The sequence below is a fragment of the Bufo gargarizans genome, chromosome 8, assembly GCF_014858855.1.
Source record: "Bufo gargarizans isolate SCDJY-AF-19 chromosome 8, ASM1485885v1, whole genome shotgun sequence".
Taxonomy (NCBI): Eukaryota; Metazoa; Chordata; class Amphibia; order Anura; family Bufonidae; genus Bufo; species Bufo gargarizans.
The window spans coordinates 106708112-106722681 of NC_058087.1; the positions used below are offsets into that span (position 1 = coordinate 106708112).

The 14570-nt window shown below is 42.7% G+C and overlaps 1 protein-coding gene across 4 annotated transcripts in view; it reads left to right on the plus strand.

Annotated features, from left to right (window-relative positions):
* The window catches only part of LOC122945248 (glucose-1-phosphate thymidylyltransferase-like), a 341472-nt gene that overhangs the window by 323460 nt on the left and 3442 nt on the right, over positions 1-14570 (plus strand). For 3 of the 4 annotated variants that reach the window (XR_006391102.1, XM_044304264.1, XM_044304265.1), the window contains one exon: positions 9856-9914. The exons of the other annotated variant lie outside the window; for it this stretch is intronic. Coding sequence is in view for 2 of the 3 variants with exons in the window: in XM_044304264.1 (XP_044160199.1) it covers positions 9856-9914 (59 nt within the window). In the remaining variant the exon portion in view is untranslated. The remainder of the gene's footprint in view (positions 1-9855; positions 9915-14570) is intronic. 4 annotated transcript variants of the gene reach the window in all.

Sequence of the window (14570 nt, forward strand, 5' to 3'; positions counted from 1 at the left end):
CCCTAGTCTTATACTCGAGTCAATCATTTTTCCCATTTTTGGGGGGTAAAATTAGGGGCCTCGGCTTATATTCGGGTCGCTTATACTCGAGTATATACGGTATATGGATGAAGCAAAAAACATCTCCCATAGACTGGGTAAAAGAGCCTATGGCATTAAACATGTAGAAGAGGCTATAGAGCAGGTTTCCACTATTGCAAGGGGTTCCCTCCTCTATACTCAACAGGAAGAACTACCATGTAATACAGGAAAAAACAATAACAAAAATAAAAATAAAAAGGATGACATTGTTACCAATGATAGGAGTAACAAAAAAGAAATTCTTTGCGACACAATATAGCACAGAGTATTTGCAAATATGTCATATTATTAAAAAAACATTTTCCTGTCTTGGCACACGATAGAGAATGGACTGGCATAGTCGTAGATGGTATCAAATGTGCCTACCATTGCGAACTATGTCAGCCCTAGTATGTATCAGGAGGAGAAAAAAAAAATTGCAACCAGTCTGGCTTAGGACCAAAGGGAGTTTTAGGTGTGGACATTACAGATGTATTTGCTGCACTCATATGTCAATATCCAAAACCTTTGTCTCAGCCTCTAATAATAGAATTTTCCCAGTTAAAACATATCTTAACTGTAATACAACCCATGCTGTTTATTTAATTACATGCAAAAAATGTAACATCTAATACGTAGTTTGTACCATCAATGCTATTAAGTCCAGGATACGGAAACACATCTCTGATGTGCCCCACCATGGCAATCGCAATGTATCTGTAGCTAGTCTGCATTTTGCTGTCTGCCATGGTGGGGGCACATCAGATATGGCTGTACAAGGTATAGAAAACGTGGAGGAAACCACACAAGAAAATTATTAAATAGAGATAAATAAATTATTAAAATCCTTCTGGATTTTTGCATTGAATACACGTCAACCAGACGGCTTGAATAAACGTCTGGATCTGATTCTGCAGCAATAAAATCATATTCTATAGTTTTAAGCGCAAAACTTTTTTATATGTTTTTTTTCTGAGAACACTTTTGGGAGATTTTCCCTTTTTTGTAATGTGACTTTTTTTTATCACACTTCACCACATTTTTGTAAAATGATCAGTGTGTACCCAATATAAATACTATATGTATTTCCTAATTTCTCTTTCTTTGCATAGTAGTCCTCACTATGTATATGTATGGTTAAATGATTTCTTTTGTGTTTTTTCTTTTATTTTTCATGAGAAGAGCTTTGAAGGTGTGGTACCTTTTCTTGGGGAGGTTACATGCCTGTGGAAACAATTAGTGGAAGCAGGTGCACTTTCCCCTTTAAAAGGTCTCATTCTTAATGTCTAAGGCTACTTTCACACTAGCGTTCGATCGGATCCGTTCTGAACGGATCCGATCATAATAATGCAGATGGAGGCTCCGTTCAGAACGGATCCGTCTGCATTATATTGGCATATAAAAGCTAAGTGTGAAAATAGCCTCGGACGGATCCGTCCAGACTTTCAATGTAAAGTCAATGGGGGACGGGATCCGCTTGAAGATTGAGCCATATTGTGGCATCTTCAAACGGATCCGTCGCCATTGACTTACATTGTAAGTCTGGACGGATCCGCACGGCCAGGCGGACACCCGAACGCTGCAAGCAGCGTTCAGCTGTCCGCCTGTCCGTGCGGAGGCGAGCGGAGCGGAGGCTGAACGCCGCCAGACTGATGCAGTCTGAGCGGATCCGCATCCATTCAGACTGCATCAGGGCTGGACGGCTGCGTTCGGGTCCGCTCGTGAGCCCCTTCAAACGGAGCTCACGAGCGGACCGACGAACGCTAGTGTGAAATTAGCCTAACTGTGTCATGAGGAAGGGCTGAAATTTGTCTCTGGTAGCCCAAAACGCGTAGACAAGACTGCTATTTTTGTAACTAATGGATGAGATTTTATCGCAAGCAAAATAAATATATTCCTTTATACAAGTGGAGCTGGATTCCTTCAAACCTTTTTGCATTCAGTCACCCGTTGCCTGACTCGGGTTATCCATGCTCACAGCAGGAGGAAGGGCAGGTGAGAGCTGCTGAATCCCCTTTTTTCTCCTAAATAGAAAGAATGTATTCCTTCACAAACTGCAGAGGACTGGAAAGAAGCCTTGGTATCCCCACTGAGTGTTTCACCCTCCGCTCATAATAAATTAATTAAGTTATTCATCTTTCACCACTGTTATTTATCCTCCACCAGATTATATAGAATGGGACACCTATTCTACTCTTTCCACAGATATTCAGTAAAAAGAAAAAAAAAAAATATGCATTTGATATCGCTGCACTCGTACTAACCCATAGAATAAGATTGTTCTTTATACTGAAATATGAATACAGTAAAATTTATAACACAGAAGCTCAGTGGCAGTATTGCTTTTTTCCCATCCACCTCCCAGAAAGAGTTAATAAACGTTAATAATTAAAAGTTAACTTGTCCCACAAAAACGAAAAAAGAGAAATGTTATAGCGCTTGGAAGGTGACAATTAAAAAAATAAAAATAAATCACTTGCTTATTAATGCCCAAAACAGGCTGGTCACTAGGGGATTTATATATTTATACACTGTTATTAGATCTCCACTCATCTCAGTACAGTGTTTTTAAATTATTGTATATAAATTTAGTAATTTCCATATTTATTCTGATCAACAGAATAAAAGAAAATTGTCATTTATATCAAAAAATACCAATTTTTTCGTCAGCAAGGTTACGTTAAAGAAATTACAACTTGTTCTAACAAAAACAAGCCCTCATTACAACTGTTGACAGAAAACAAAATCTATGGTTCTTGAAAAGGTGGAAGATGAAAATAAAGATCATTTGCCTTTAACCACCTCAGCCCCCCTAGCTTAAACACCCTTAATGACTAGACCACTTTTTACTATTTTGCACTACACTACTTTCACCGTTTATTGCTCGGTCATGCTACTTACCACCTCCTTTTCTTCTCACTAATAGAGATTTCATTTGGTGGTATTTCATTGCTGCTGACATTTTAACTTTTTTTGTTATTAATCGAAATGTAACGAAATTTTTGCAAAAAAATTACATTTTTCACTTTCAGTTGTAATTAAAAAAAAAAAAAAAACGACATCTATACAGAAATTTTTCGCTGAATGTATTTTTCTACAGGTCTGATAAAAAAAAATATATTTGGGTAAAAAAAAAATGGTTTGGGTAAAAGTTATAGCGTTTACAAACTATGGTACAAAAATGTGAATTTCCGCTTTTTGAAACAGCTCTGACTTTCTGAGCACCTGTCATGTTTCCTGAGGCTCTACAATGCCCAGACAGTAGAAAAACCCCACAAATTACCCCATTTCGGAAAGTAGACACCCTAAAGTATTCACTGATGGGCATAGTGAGTTCATAGAACTTTTTCTTTTTTGTCACAAGTTAGCGGAAAATGATGATTTTTTTCTTTTTTTTTTCTTACAAAATCTCATATTCCACTAACTTGCGACAAAAAATAAAAACTTCCATGAACTCACTATGCCCATAATGAAATACCTTGTGGTGTCTTCTTTCCAAAATGGGGTCACTTGTGGGGTAGTTATACTGCCCTGGCATTTTAGGGGCCCCAATGCGTGATAAGTAGTTTGAAATCAAAATCTGTAAAAAAAATGGCCTGTGAAATCCTAAAGGTGCTCTTTGGAATGTGGGCCCCTTTGCCCACCTAGGCTGCAAAAAAGTGTCAACTCTGTATAAAAAAAAGTTGTCTTTTGCCAAGATATTTATGTAAAATGACACCCCAAAACAGATTGCCCTACTTCTCCTGAGTATGGCGATACCACATGTGTGACACTTTTTTGCAGCCTAGGTGGGCAAAGAGGCCCAAATTCCTTTTAGGAGGGCATTTTTAGACATTTGGATCCCAGACTTCTTCTCACGCTTTAGGGCCCCTAAAATGCCAGGGCAGTATAAATACCCCACAGGTGACCCCATTTTGGAAAGAAGACACCCCAAGGTATTCAATGAGCGGCATGGCGAGTTCAAAGAATTATTATTATTTTTTGGCACAAGTTAGCGGAAATTTTTTTTTGTTTGTTTTTTCTCACAAAGTCTCCCTTTCCGCTAACTTGGAACAAAAATGTCAATAATTCATGGACTCAATATGCCCCTCAGCGAATACCTTGGGGTGTCTTCTTTCCAAAATGGGTTCATTTGTGGGGTGTTTGTACTGCCCTGGCATTTGAAGGTCTCCGCAATCATTACATGTATGGCCAGCATTAGAAGTTTCTGCTATTCTCCTTAGGGTCCATTCACACGTCCTGTTTTTTTTCATCCTGAAAAACGGTCCGTTTTTTGCGGATCCGTTGTTCCTGAAAATGTTTCCGTATGTCATCCGTTTTTTGCGGATCCGCAAAAAACGGGAACATGTATACATTTCAATAATCAAATAAAGTTGTTTGGATTTCTTTTAAAAAAAAAAAATAAAAATTTGTTATGTGTTTCCAGGAACGGAATCCGCAAAAAACGGATGACATACGGAATGACATCCGAATGTCATCCGTTTTTTGCGGATCCATTGACTTTGTATTGTACCAGGATCCGATTTTTCAGGACAAGAATAGGACATGTTTTATATTTAAACGGACATGCGGAACGGAACAACGGAAACGGACAGCACACATTGTGCTGTCCGATTTTTTCCAGGACCCATTGAAAATGAATGGGTCCAGATCTGGTCCTGATCTGTTCCTGAAAAAACGGAACAGATCAGGAAAGAAAAAACGGACGTGTGAATGGACCCTTATATTGAGCATACAGGTAATGAGATTTTTTTTTTTTCCGTTCAGCCTCTGGGCTGAAAGAAAAAATGAATGGCACAGATTTCTTCATTCGCATCGATCAATGTGGATGAAAACATCTCTGCCCCAAAAAAAAAAAAAAGAGGGGAAAGGCGTCTGCCAGGACATTGGAGCTCTGCCCAACATCCATACCCACTTAGCTCGTATGCCCTGGCAAACCCGATTTCTCCATTCACATCAATCGATGTGGATGAATAAATCATTGCCGGGATTTTTATTTATTTTTATATACAAAGTGTTTGCCAAAGCATATGAACACCACCGCCCCCTCAGCTCATATGCCTCGGCAAACGTTTCTTTTACTGCAGAGGAGAAATCTCGTCTTGCAGCGCCGCATACACCGACTTTTGTGTAATCTGACAGCAGCGCAATGCTTCTGTCAGAATGCACATCAGTGCTGCAGCTGGTTCATCGGTTGGTCCACCTAGAAGGTAAAAAAAAAAAAACTAAACAGAGAAAAACAGGCAGCAACGCAATAAATTTATTAACTTTGAAATAACATTTGAACGGAACATATAAACTTTATTAAACTTTTTGAATACAACGTTAACTTTTGTGCTTACTGTTTTTTTTTTTTTTTTTTTTTATCTTTATAGGACAAACCTCTCCTTCCCCATGGGACAATGTGCAAAGCGCAAAGCGCCCAAAGATGTGGCGAAGTACAGTATGCACTTTGTCCCAGGTGAAAGGAGAGGATTGCAGCAGCTGTGAGTGAAAGGGCCCTAATAGCCCTGTGTGCCTGTCCTGTGAGATGCAATCCCTATGCTAAGTGTACCTGTGTGTGTGGTACTTCCAGAAACACTCCCCTAAGCATAGGGCAGGGTGGTCAGGGCAGTAAGGACAGAAATAGCGGGTGTCACGCTTTATTCCACTCCTGCTACAGACACAACATCTTTTTCGGGGTGACGGTTGGGTTGAGGTACCAGCAACGACATTGGAGCAATGTCGCTCGTGTAGACGGCTCACTACACTGGTGGATGAGGCCACGGAACCTCCTGGATATAGGAGGTTCTCGATGATCTCTTCCTGAAATTTGAGGAAGGATCTTGTTCTCCCAGCCTTACTGTAGAGAACAAAACTATTATATACAGCCAATTGAATTAAATATACAGACACCTTCTTATTCCAGCGTCTGGTGCGTCAGGAAACTAAATAGGGAGCCAACATCTGGTCATTGAAGTCCACCCCTCCCATGAGCGAATTATAGTCGTGGACACAGAGTGGCTTTTCAATGACACAGGTTGCTCGTTCAATTTGTATTGTCGTGTCTGCGTGCACCGCGAGCAGTTCTTCTATTACACAAGGCAGCCCTCCCCCCCCTTGCAAGACGGGTGGTAACGAGCCGTTGGGGGAAGCCCCGGCGACTAAGTCACGCGGTGCACAGCATCCAATCTGTTCTAGGAACAAATGCCTGAAGAGGGGCACACTTGTGTAGAAATTGTCCACATAAAGATGGTACCCCTTGCCAAATAAGGGTGACACCAAGTCCCAGACTGTCTTCCCACTGCTTCCCAGGTAGTCAGGGCAACCGACCAGCTCCAGGGTCTGATCTTTACCCTCATAGATCCGAAATTTGTGGGTATAGCCTGTGGTCCTTTCACAGAGCTTATACAATTTGACCCCATACCGGGCGCGCTTGCTTGGGAGGTATTGTTTGAAGCCAAGGCGCCCAGTAAAATAAATAAGGGACTCGTCTACGCAGATGTTTTGCTCAGGGGTATACAAATCTGCAAATTTGTTGTTGAAGTGATCTATGAGGGGCTGAATTTTGTGGAGCCAGTCAAAAGCTGGGTGGCCTCTGGGACGAGAGGTGCTCAAATCGTGCCCTGGACATGGCAGCAGAGAACATGGACATTTGATGAATTGGGTTCTTGGACCAATATGACCGCAATTCATGGTTTTTGGTTAGACCCATGTTGAGAAGGCCCAGAATTTTTTTTTATTCGGAAACTTGGACGGGTTTCCACCGGAAAGGCTGGGCATAATAGCTTCCCGGGTTGGCGGCTATAAATTGAGTGGCATACCGATTTGTTTCTGCCACGACTATGTCCAAGAGCTCCGCAGTCAAGAACAGCTCAAAAATGCCAGGGCCGAACCGATCTGAGCTGTCTCAACCCGAACTCCAGACTGGGCGGTGAAAAGGGGAACTAATGGTGCGGCTGAAGTTTGGGACTGCCAATCAGGGTTTGCCAGCACCTCAGGGACTCTATGGGCCTGACTGTGCGGTGGCTGCGACGGGGTAACTATTGCACATGCCACCGTATCAGCTTCAACTGCCCTTCTGGTGCTCGCCACTTCACCATGTTGTACGGCAGTGCTTGTACTAGGTCCAGGGTGGGCTGCGCTGCTGGTGTATGCCTCACCACGTAATCCGACAGTGCCTGCCCCACTCTGCTGCTCTTGAAGCGGATCCTGCGCAACCTGCGGTCTAGCAACAAGGGGCCGGGTACGCCTGGTGCTATCAGGGACCTCAACCTCCTCGTCCGAACTTTGGGTCAGACTGCCACTGCTTTCTACAGGTTCATATTCTGATCCGCTGGATTAGTCAGATGAGGGTTCCCATTCCTCATCCGACTGGGTCAGAATCCTGTAGGCCTCTTCAGAAGAATACCCCTTGTTTGACATTTGGACTACTAAATTTAGGGGGTATTCCTTGAGACTACCCAAGAAAAAAAGCAAGCCTGTCTTACAAATGGGAGGCTAGCGAAGTACCGGAGGCCGCTGCAATTGATAAAAAATATCCAAACTGATTTTTTTTAAATTTGTCACTGCAGCGGGGCGGGCGTGGGTGAACGCACGTGTGGGAGACTGATCAGGCGTTTTGGGTGGAGGGAGAACTAAGGTGACACTAATACTATTATAGAGCTGACTGTGATCAGTTCTAATCACTTACAGATACTATAAAAGTACAAATGCTGATTAGCGATATACGCTAATCAGCGAATCAGTGACTGCGGTGCAGTGGGCTGGGCGCTAAACGATCGTTAACTACCTAACCAAGGGGCCTAAACTATCCTAAAACCTATCAGTCAATACCAGTGGGAAAAAAAAGTGACGGTTTACACTGATCACTTTTTTCCCTTTCACTAGGTGATTGGTGTGGTGTTTGGTGTACTCGCTGTGAACTGTGCTCCTCTGCTGAGACCAACCGGCGAAAAGAATCAGCAGAGGAGCACAGCAGCCATTTAACACCTTATATTTATAAATATAAAGTGTTAAATGGCCTGTGATTCTTTTTATTTTTTTTAAATCATCAGCCTGCCAGCGATGATCATTGGCTAGCAGGCTGATGATGTAACCCCCCTCGAACTTTTGCCGGCGTCATCTCGCGTCTCGCAGCAGGATAGGTGGGTAGGTGATCACTGATGACCGCACTAGCGCCAGAGTGCATGGCGCAAATGTTTTTTAAACAAACTATTACACAAACAACAATCATTAATGGAGAGTGGGGGTGGATGGTGACCGTGACATGATGGGATGGGGCCAGGGCTGGCCGGGGGAAGGACTATGTGCCATGGGGGGGGGGGGGAAATGTGACACAATAGGGTGATCATGATGTTACACAGAGGCGGAGAAATGTGACTGACATGGAGGGGGAGAAAGTTGACATGGAGGGGAGAAATGTGACATGGGCGTGATGTGACAAAGGGGATTATGTAAAAAGGAGGGAGAGAAATGTGACATAGGGGGGTGATATGACATGGGGGGCTGATGGATGGGGGTTGATGTCTGACATGAGGGTCTGATTGCTGGTCTTATTATCCTCCTCTAAAACCTAGGTGCGTCTCAGGGCTGTTTCACACAAGCGAGTCCATTGCGGGAATCATGCTCTGCTCTAGACTTGCAGGAGCGCATGGCATTATCATAATTTATAATGCTATGTGTCTATGCATGGCCTTTTTTCCACAGAATCATAGTGACATAAAGCTGTCAGTATGATTCTTAAGAACATTCGTTCTTAAAATGTGCCACTGTGCATGTTTAATTTGGCATTAAAAATCCTTGTTGGCGAGCAGTACATGACACTGTGTTTAACAGGGATATGCTGGTGACAAACAATGGAATAACAATCATGTATTCCCATACAGCAACAATCTTTTGGCATCGCTAGTAGTGTATAAGTTATTACATGAATGTACAGTCGTGGCCAAAAGTTTTGAGAATGACACAAATATTAGTTTTCACAAAGCTTGCTGCTAAACTGCTTTTAGATCTTTGTTTCAGTTGTTTCTGTGATGTAGTGAAATATAATTACATGCACTTCATACGTTTCAAAGGCTTTTATCGACAATTACATGACATTTATGCAAAGAGTCAGTATTTGCAGGGTTGGCCCTTCTTTTTAGGACCTCTGCAATTCGACTGGGCATGCTCTCAATCAACTTCTGGGCCAATTCCTGACTGATAGCAACCCATTCTTTCATAATCACTTCTTGGAGTTTGTCAGAATTAGTGGGTTTTTGTTTGTCCACCCGCCTCTTGAGGATTGACCATAAGTTCTCAATGGGATTAAGATCTGGGGAGTTTCCAGGCCATGGACCCAAAATGTCAACCTTTTGGTCCCCGAGCCACTTAGTTATCACTTTTGCCTTATGGCACGGTGTTCCATCGTGCTGGAAAATGCAATGTTCTTCACCAAACTGCTGTTGGATTGTTGAAAGAAGTTGCTGTTGGAGGGTGTTTTGGTACCATTCTTTATTCATGGCTGTGTTTTGGGGAAAAATTGTGAGTGAGCCCACTCCCTTGGATGAGAAGCAACCCCACACATGAATGGTCTCGGGATGCTTTACTGTTGGCATGACACATCCCTGCGTGACTCTGCCTGAGACTGCCGCCTCCGGACCGCGATCCTGCGTTAAGCGGTCTGGAGGCGGTTAAATTAAGATGGTGACTTTTAGGATGACATGCATTATAGTTTAATATATAGCAATTCTGTTTATTATAACCTACAACAAATAATTCTAAAAATGTACTTTTTGCATTCATAATTCTACAACCAATACATGTTTCTTTCAGGATGCACCAGTTGATGAAAAAGATGCTCCAGGTCACTATTTATCTTGGCTGGTGGCAAGGTAATACGCCTGCACACACATCCAGTATCCATACATTCACATAAGATCTCCACATGCCATAGAAAGGACCAGGACTATTTCTAAGCCCTCCCTCCCCTCACATTGATATTTAACCGCTTAAGTACTGGGTACATTTTTTTGTACCCATGTGCCATTTTTTTATTTTTTATATTTCACTCATATAGCCATATGAGGCCTTTTTTTTTTGTGAGACAAGTTGTATTTTTAATGGCCCCATTTAATTTACCATGTCTTGTATTGGAAAATAGGAAAACATTTTTTGTGGGGTTAAATTGAAAAAACAAAAACACAATTCTGCCAAGGTTTTTGGGGTTTTGATATTATCGTGTTCACTGTGTACTAAAAATGACACGACATCCTTATTCTAAGGCTCAGTACGAATATGGTGATACAAAACCTTTGAAAAATGTAAACATTTTCTTTGCATCGCTGTTATCTGACAGCTATAACTTTTTATATTTCCATTCTCAGAGGGCTTGTTTTTTGCTGGACGAACCGCAGTTTTAATTGGGACCATTTTTGTAGTACATATGACTATCACTGTTAATCAAATTTTTTGGGTGGGACAAAAAAAAAAATTTGAATCATGTTAATTTTTTTTTTAATAGTTCAGTCATTTTCAGACATGTCGATACCCGATATAAAAATATATACGTAAAATGTAAAATTGGGAAAATGGGCGATTTAAGCGTAATTTTTTTTAAATTAACTTTTAGCCCCTTTAGGGCTCATGCACACAAACGTATTTTGTTTCTGTGTCCATTCAGTTTTTTTTGGGCGGCTTGTATGCAAAACCATTCACTTTAATGGGGCTGCAAAAAAATATATAGAAATTACTCCGGGTGCATTCCATTTTTGTATGTCCATTCCACAAAAAAATATAGAACATATCCTATTATTGTCCGCATAACAACCAAGGATAGGACTGTTCTATTAGGGGCCAGCTGTTCCGTTCCGCAAAATACGGAATGCACATGCATGAGCCCTTAGGGTGCTAGAACCTATAATATTTTGATCCCTTGTCCCATTCAACTTAATAAAAAATCTATTAGGCCCCTTGCAGACGAGCGTGTCCGAATTAGGTTGCGTCTGCGATTAGGGAAAATTGTGCGAGTAGGTACACAATTGCAGTCAGTTTTAACTGCGATTGCGTTCCGATGTTCAGTTTTTATCGCACGGGTGCAATGCGTTTTGCACGCGCGTGATTAAAAAAAACTGACTGTGGTACCCAGACCCGAACTCCTTCACTGAATTTTGGGTTTGGGATCGGTGTTCTGTATATTTTATTATTAACATGGTTATAATGGAAAATAATAGCATTATTTAATTCAGAATGCTAAGTAAAAGGTCCATTGTGGGGTTAAAAAACAAAAAAAACGTAACTCACCTCATCCACTTGATCGCGCAGCCGGGCTGGTCTTTTTTTCTTCTTCTTCTTGCAGGACCTGGCTTGAAAAGGACCTTCGGTGACGTGATCGCGCTCACCACGTGGTGTTTTTTAGTTTTTTTTTAACCCCACAATGGACCTTTTACTTAGCATTCTGAATTAAATAATGCTTTTATTTTCCATTCTAACCATGTTATAATGGAAAATAATAAAGTAAATGGGGTCTCGGGTAACTCATCCCTCATCTCCTTAGCAACCATGCGTGAAAATGGCATTGCATCTGCCCTTGCTTGTGGATGCTTGCGATTTTCACGCATCCCGATTCATTTCTATGGGGACTGTGTTGTGTGAAAAACGCTGAATATAGAACATGCTGCGATTTTCACGCAACGCACAAGTGATGTGTGAAAATCACCACTCATCTGAACAGCTCCATTGAAGTGAATGAGTCCAGATATAGTGCGGGTGCAGTGTGTTCACCTCACGCATTGCACCTGCACAGAATTCTTGCCTGTGTGAAAGGGGCCTTAGGGTGAATGGGATTATAACGCATGGCAGGCCCGGGAAGCTTCAGCTGTCCCCAGGCTGTCATGGTAACTGATTGGAGCCCTGTGATTTCACAGAAGGAGCCGTATCCCTCTGCCTTCCTCACAGATGCTGTGATCACGGGTTCTGATGGATTAAATGAAGGGGATTGTGTGATCGCAGTTCCCCTCATCACGACTGGGTTCCCGCTTTATTATTATACAGCTGGCACCCGCCGCCTCTAGAGCGGTCTCACTGCACCCAGTCCACTCCACACAAGGCCTCAGCCACTTTAACATAGGGATATGACATGGTGGCTGAAGGGGTTAAACAGTGCAGACAACATATACTTCTGTCTGAGAACATTATGAAAATCCCAAAAATGTAGCATAACCCATGATCTACACTTAAGGTGGGTTTACACACAGAGTTGAGACTAGACTGATCTAAATGCCCTTTTACGTGGGCAGAGTCTTGGGGCAATTATACGGCATGAATGTTACTACCACTGTGTCTATGAACAAACGCTTGTTCATTGGGTGATCACATGTCTCACGTGACCCATAAAATCATCAGTTCTCAGCAGCACCTCACCCTGTGTAAACAAGGATGTGCTGCTTGCAATTAATCTGTACGAGGTTCAACAATCACAATAGGGACAGGGCCGGTGCTACCATAAGGCAGACCAAGCGGCTGCCTTAGGGCGCACCCTGGGGGAGGGCGGAAAAATTAACCTTATTCCTTTTTTTTTTTTTTTTTTATCACTTGTGAGTTGTGCCACAGACCTCACTCACAGAGCAGGCAGCAAGGCAACACGGTCAAGGAGTCAGGCCAGGGGGGGTGTGACTGGCGAGTGGTGCGGCGGGCAGCAGCAGGGACTGGAGCTGACTGTGTCTGTGAGTCTGACTCACACACAGCCAGATTGCCTTAGCAGCAGGATAGGTGGGTAGGTGATCACTGATGACCGCACTAGCGCCAGAGTGCACGGCGTAAATGTGTTTTAAAAAAATTATTACACAAACAACAATCATAAATGGAGAGTGGGGGTGGATGGTGACCGTGACATGATGGGATGGGGCCAGGGCTGGCCGGGGGAGGGACTATGTGCCATGGGGGGGGGGGGGAATGTGACACAATAGGGGGTAATAATGTGATCATGATGTTACACGGAGGCGGAGAAATGTGACTGACACGGAGGGGGAGAAAGTTGACATGGAGGGGAGAAATGTGACATGGGCGTGATGTGACAAAGGGGATTATGTAAAATGGAGGGGGAGAAATGTGACATGGGGGTGATTTGACATGGGGGCATGATGGCTGACATGGGGGCTGATGTCTGACATGGGGGTCTAATTGCTGGTCTTATTATCCTCTTCTAAAACTTAGGTGTGTCTCAGGGCTGTTTCACACAAGCGAGTCCATTGCGAGAATCACGCTCTGTGTGTGTGTGTGATCCTCCGCTCTGGACTTGCAGGAGCGCACGGCATTATCATGATTTATAATGCTATGTGTCTATGTATGGCCTTTTTTCCACAGAATCAGTGACATAAAGCTGTCAGTACGATTCTTAAGAACATTCGTTCTTAAAATGTGCCACTGTGCATATTTCATGAATGTACAGTCGTGGCCAAAAGTTTTGAGAATGACACAAATATTAGTTTTCACAAAGTTTGCTGCTAAACTGCTTTTAGATTTTTGTTTCAGTTGTTTCTGTGATGTAGTGAAATATAATTACACGCACTTCATACGTTTCAATGGCTTTTATCGACAATTACATGACATTTATGCAAAGAGTCAGTATTTGCAGTGTTGGGCTTTTCTTTTTAGGACCTCTGCAATTCGACTGGGCATGCTCTCAATCAACTTCTGGGCCAATTCCTGACTGATAGCAACCCATTCTTTCATAATCACTTCTTGGAGTTTGTCAGAATTAGTGGGTTTTTGTTTGTCCACCCGCCTCTTGAGGATTGACCACAAGTTCTCAATGGGATTAAGATCTGGGGAGTTTCCAGGCCATGGACCCAAAATGTCAACGTTTTGGTCCCCGAGCCACTTAGTTATCACTTTTGCCTTATGGCACGGTGTTCCATCGTGCTGGAAAATGCAATGTTCTTCACCAAACTGTTGTTGGATTGTTGGAAGAAGTTGCTGTTGGAGGGTGTTTTGGTACCATTCTTTATTCATGGCTGTGTTTTGGGGCAAAATTGTAAGTGAGCCCACTCCCTTGGATGAGAAGCAACCCCACACATGAATGGTCTCAGGATGCTTTACTGTTGGCATGACACAGGACTGATGGTAGCGCTCACCTTTTCTCCTCCGGACAAGCCTTTTTCCTGATGCTTCAGCGGAGAATATAACTTTTCCTCAGTCCTCAGCAGTCCATTCACCAAATTTTCTGCAGAAGATCAATCTGTCCCTGATGTGTTTTTTTTTTTTTTTTTTTTTAGAGAAGTGGCTTCTTTGCTGCCCTTCTTGACACCAGGCCATCTTCCAAAAGTCTTCGCCTCACTGTGCGTGCAGATGCGCTCACACCTGCCTGGTGGCACTCCGATACCGCAGCTGAATCCTCTTTAGGAGACGATCCTTGCACTTGCTGGACTTTCTTGGACGCCCTGAAGCCTTCTTAACAAGAATTGAACCTCTTTCCTTTAAGTTCTTGATGATCCTATAAATTGTTGATTGAGGTGTAATCTTAGCAGCCAAAATATCCTTGCCTGTGAAGC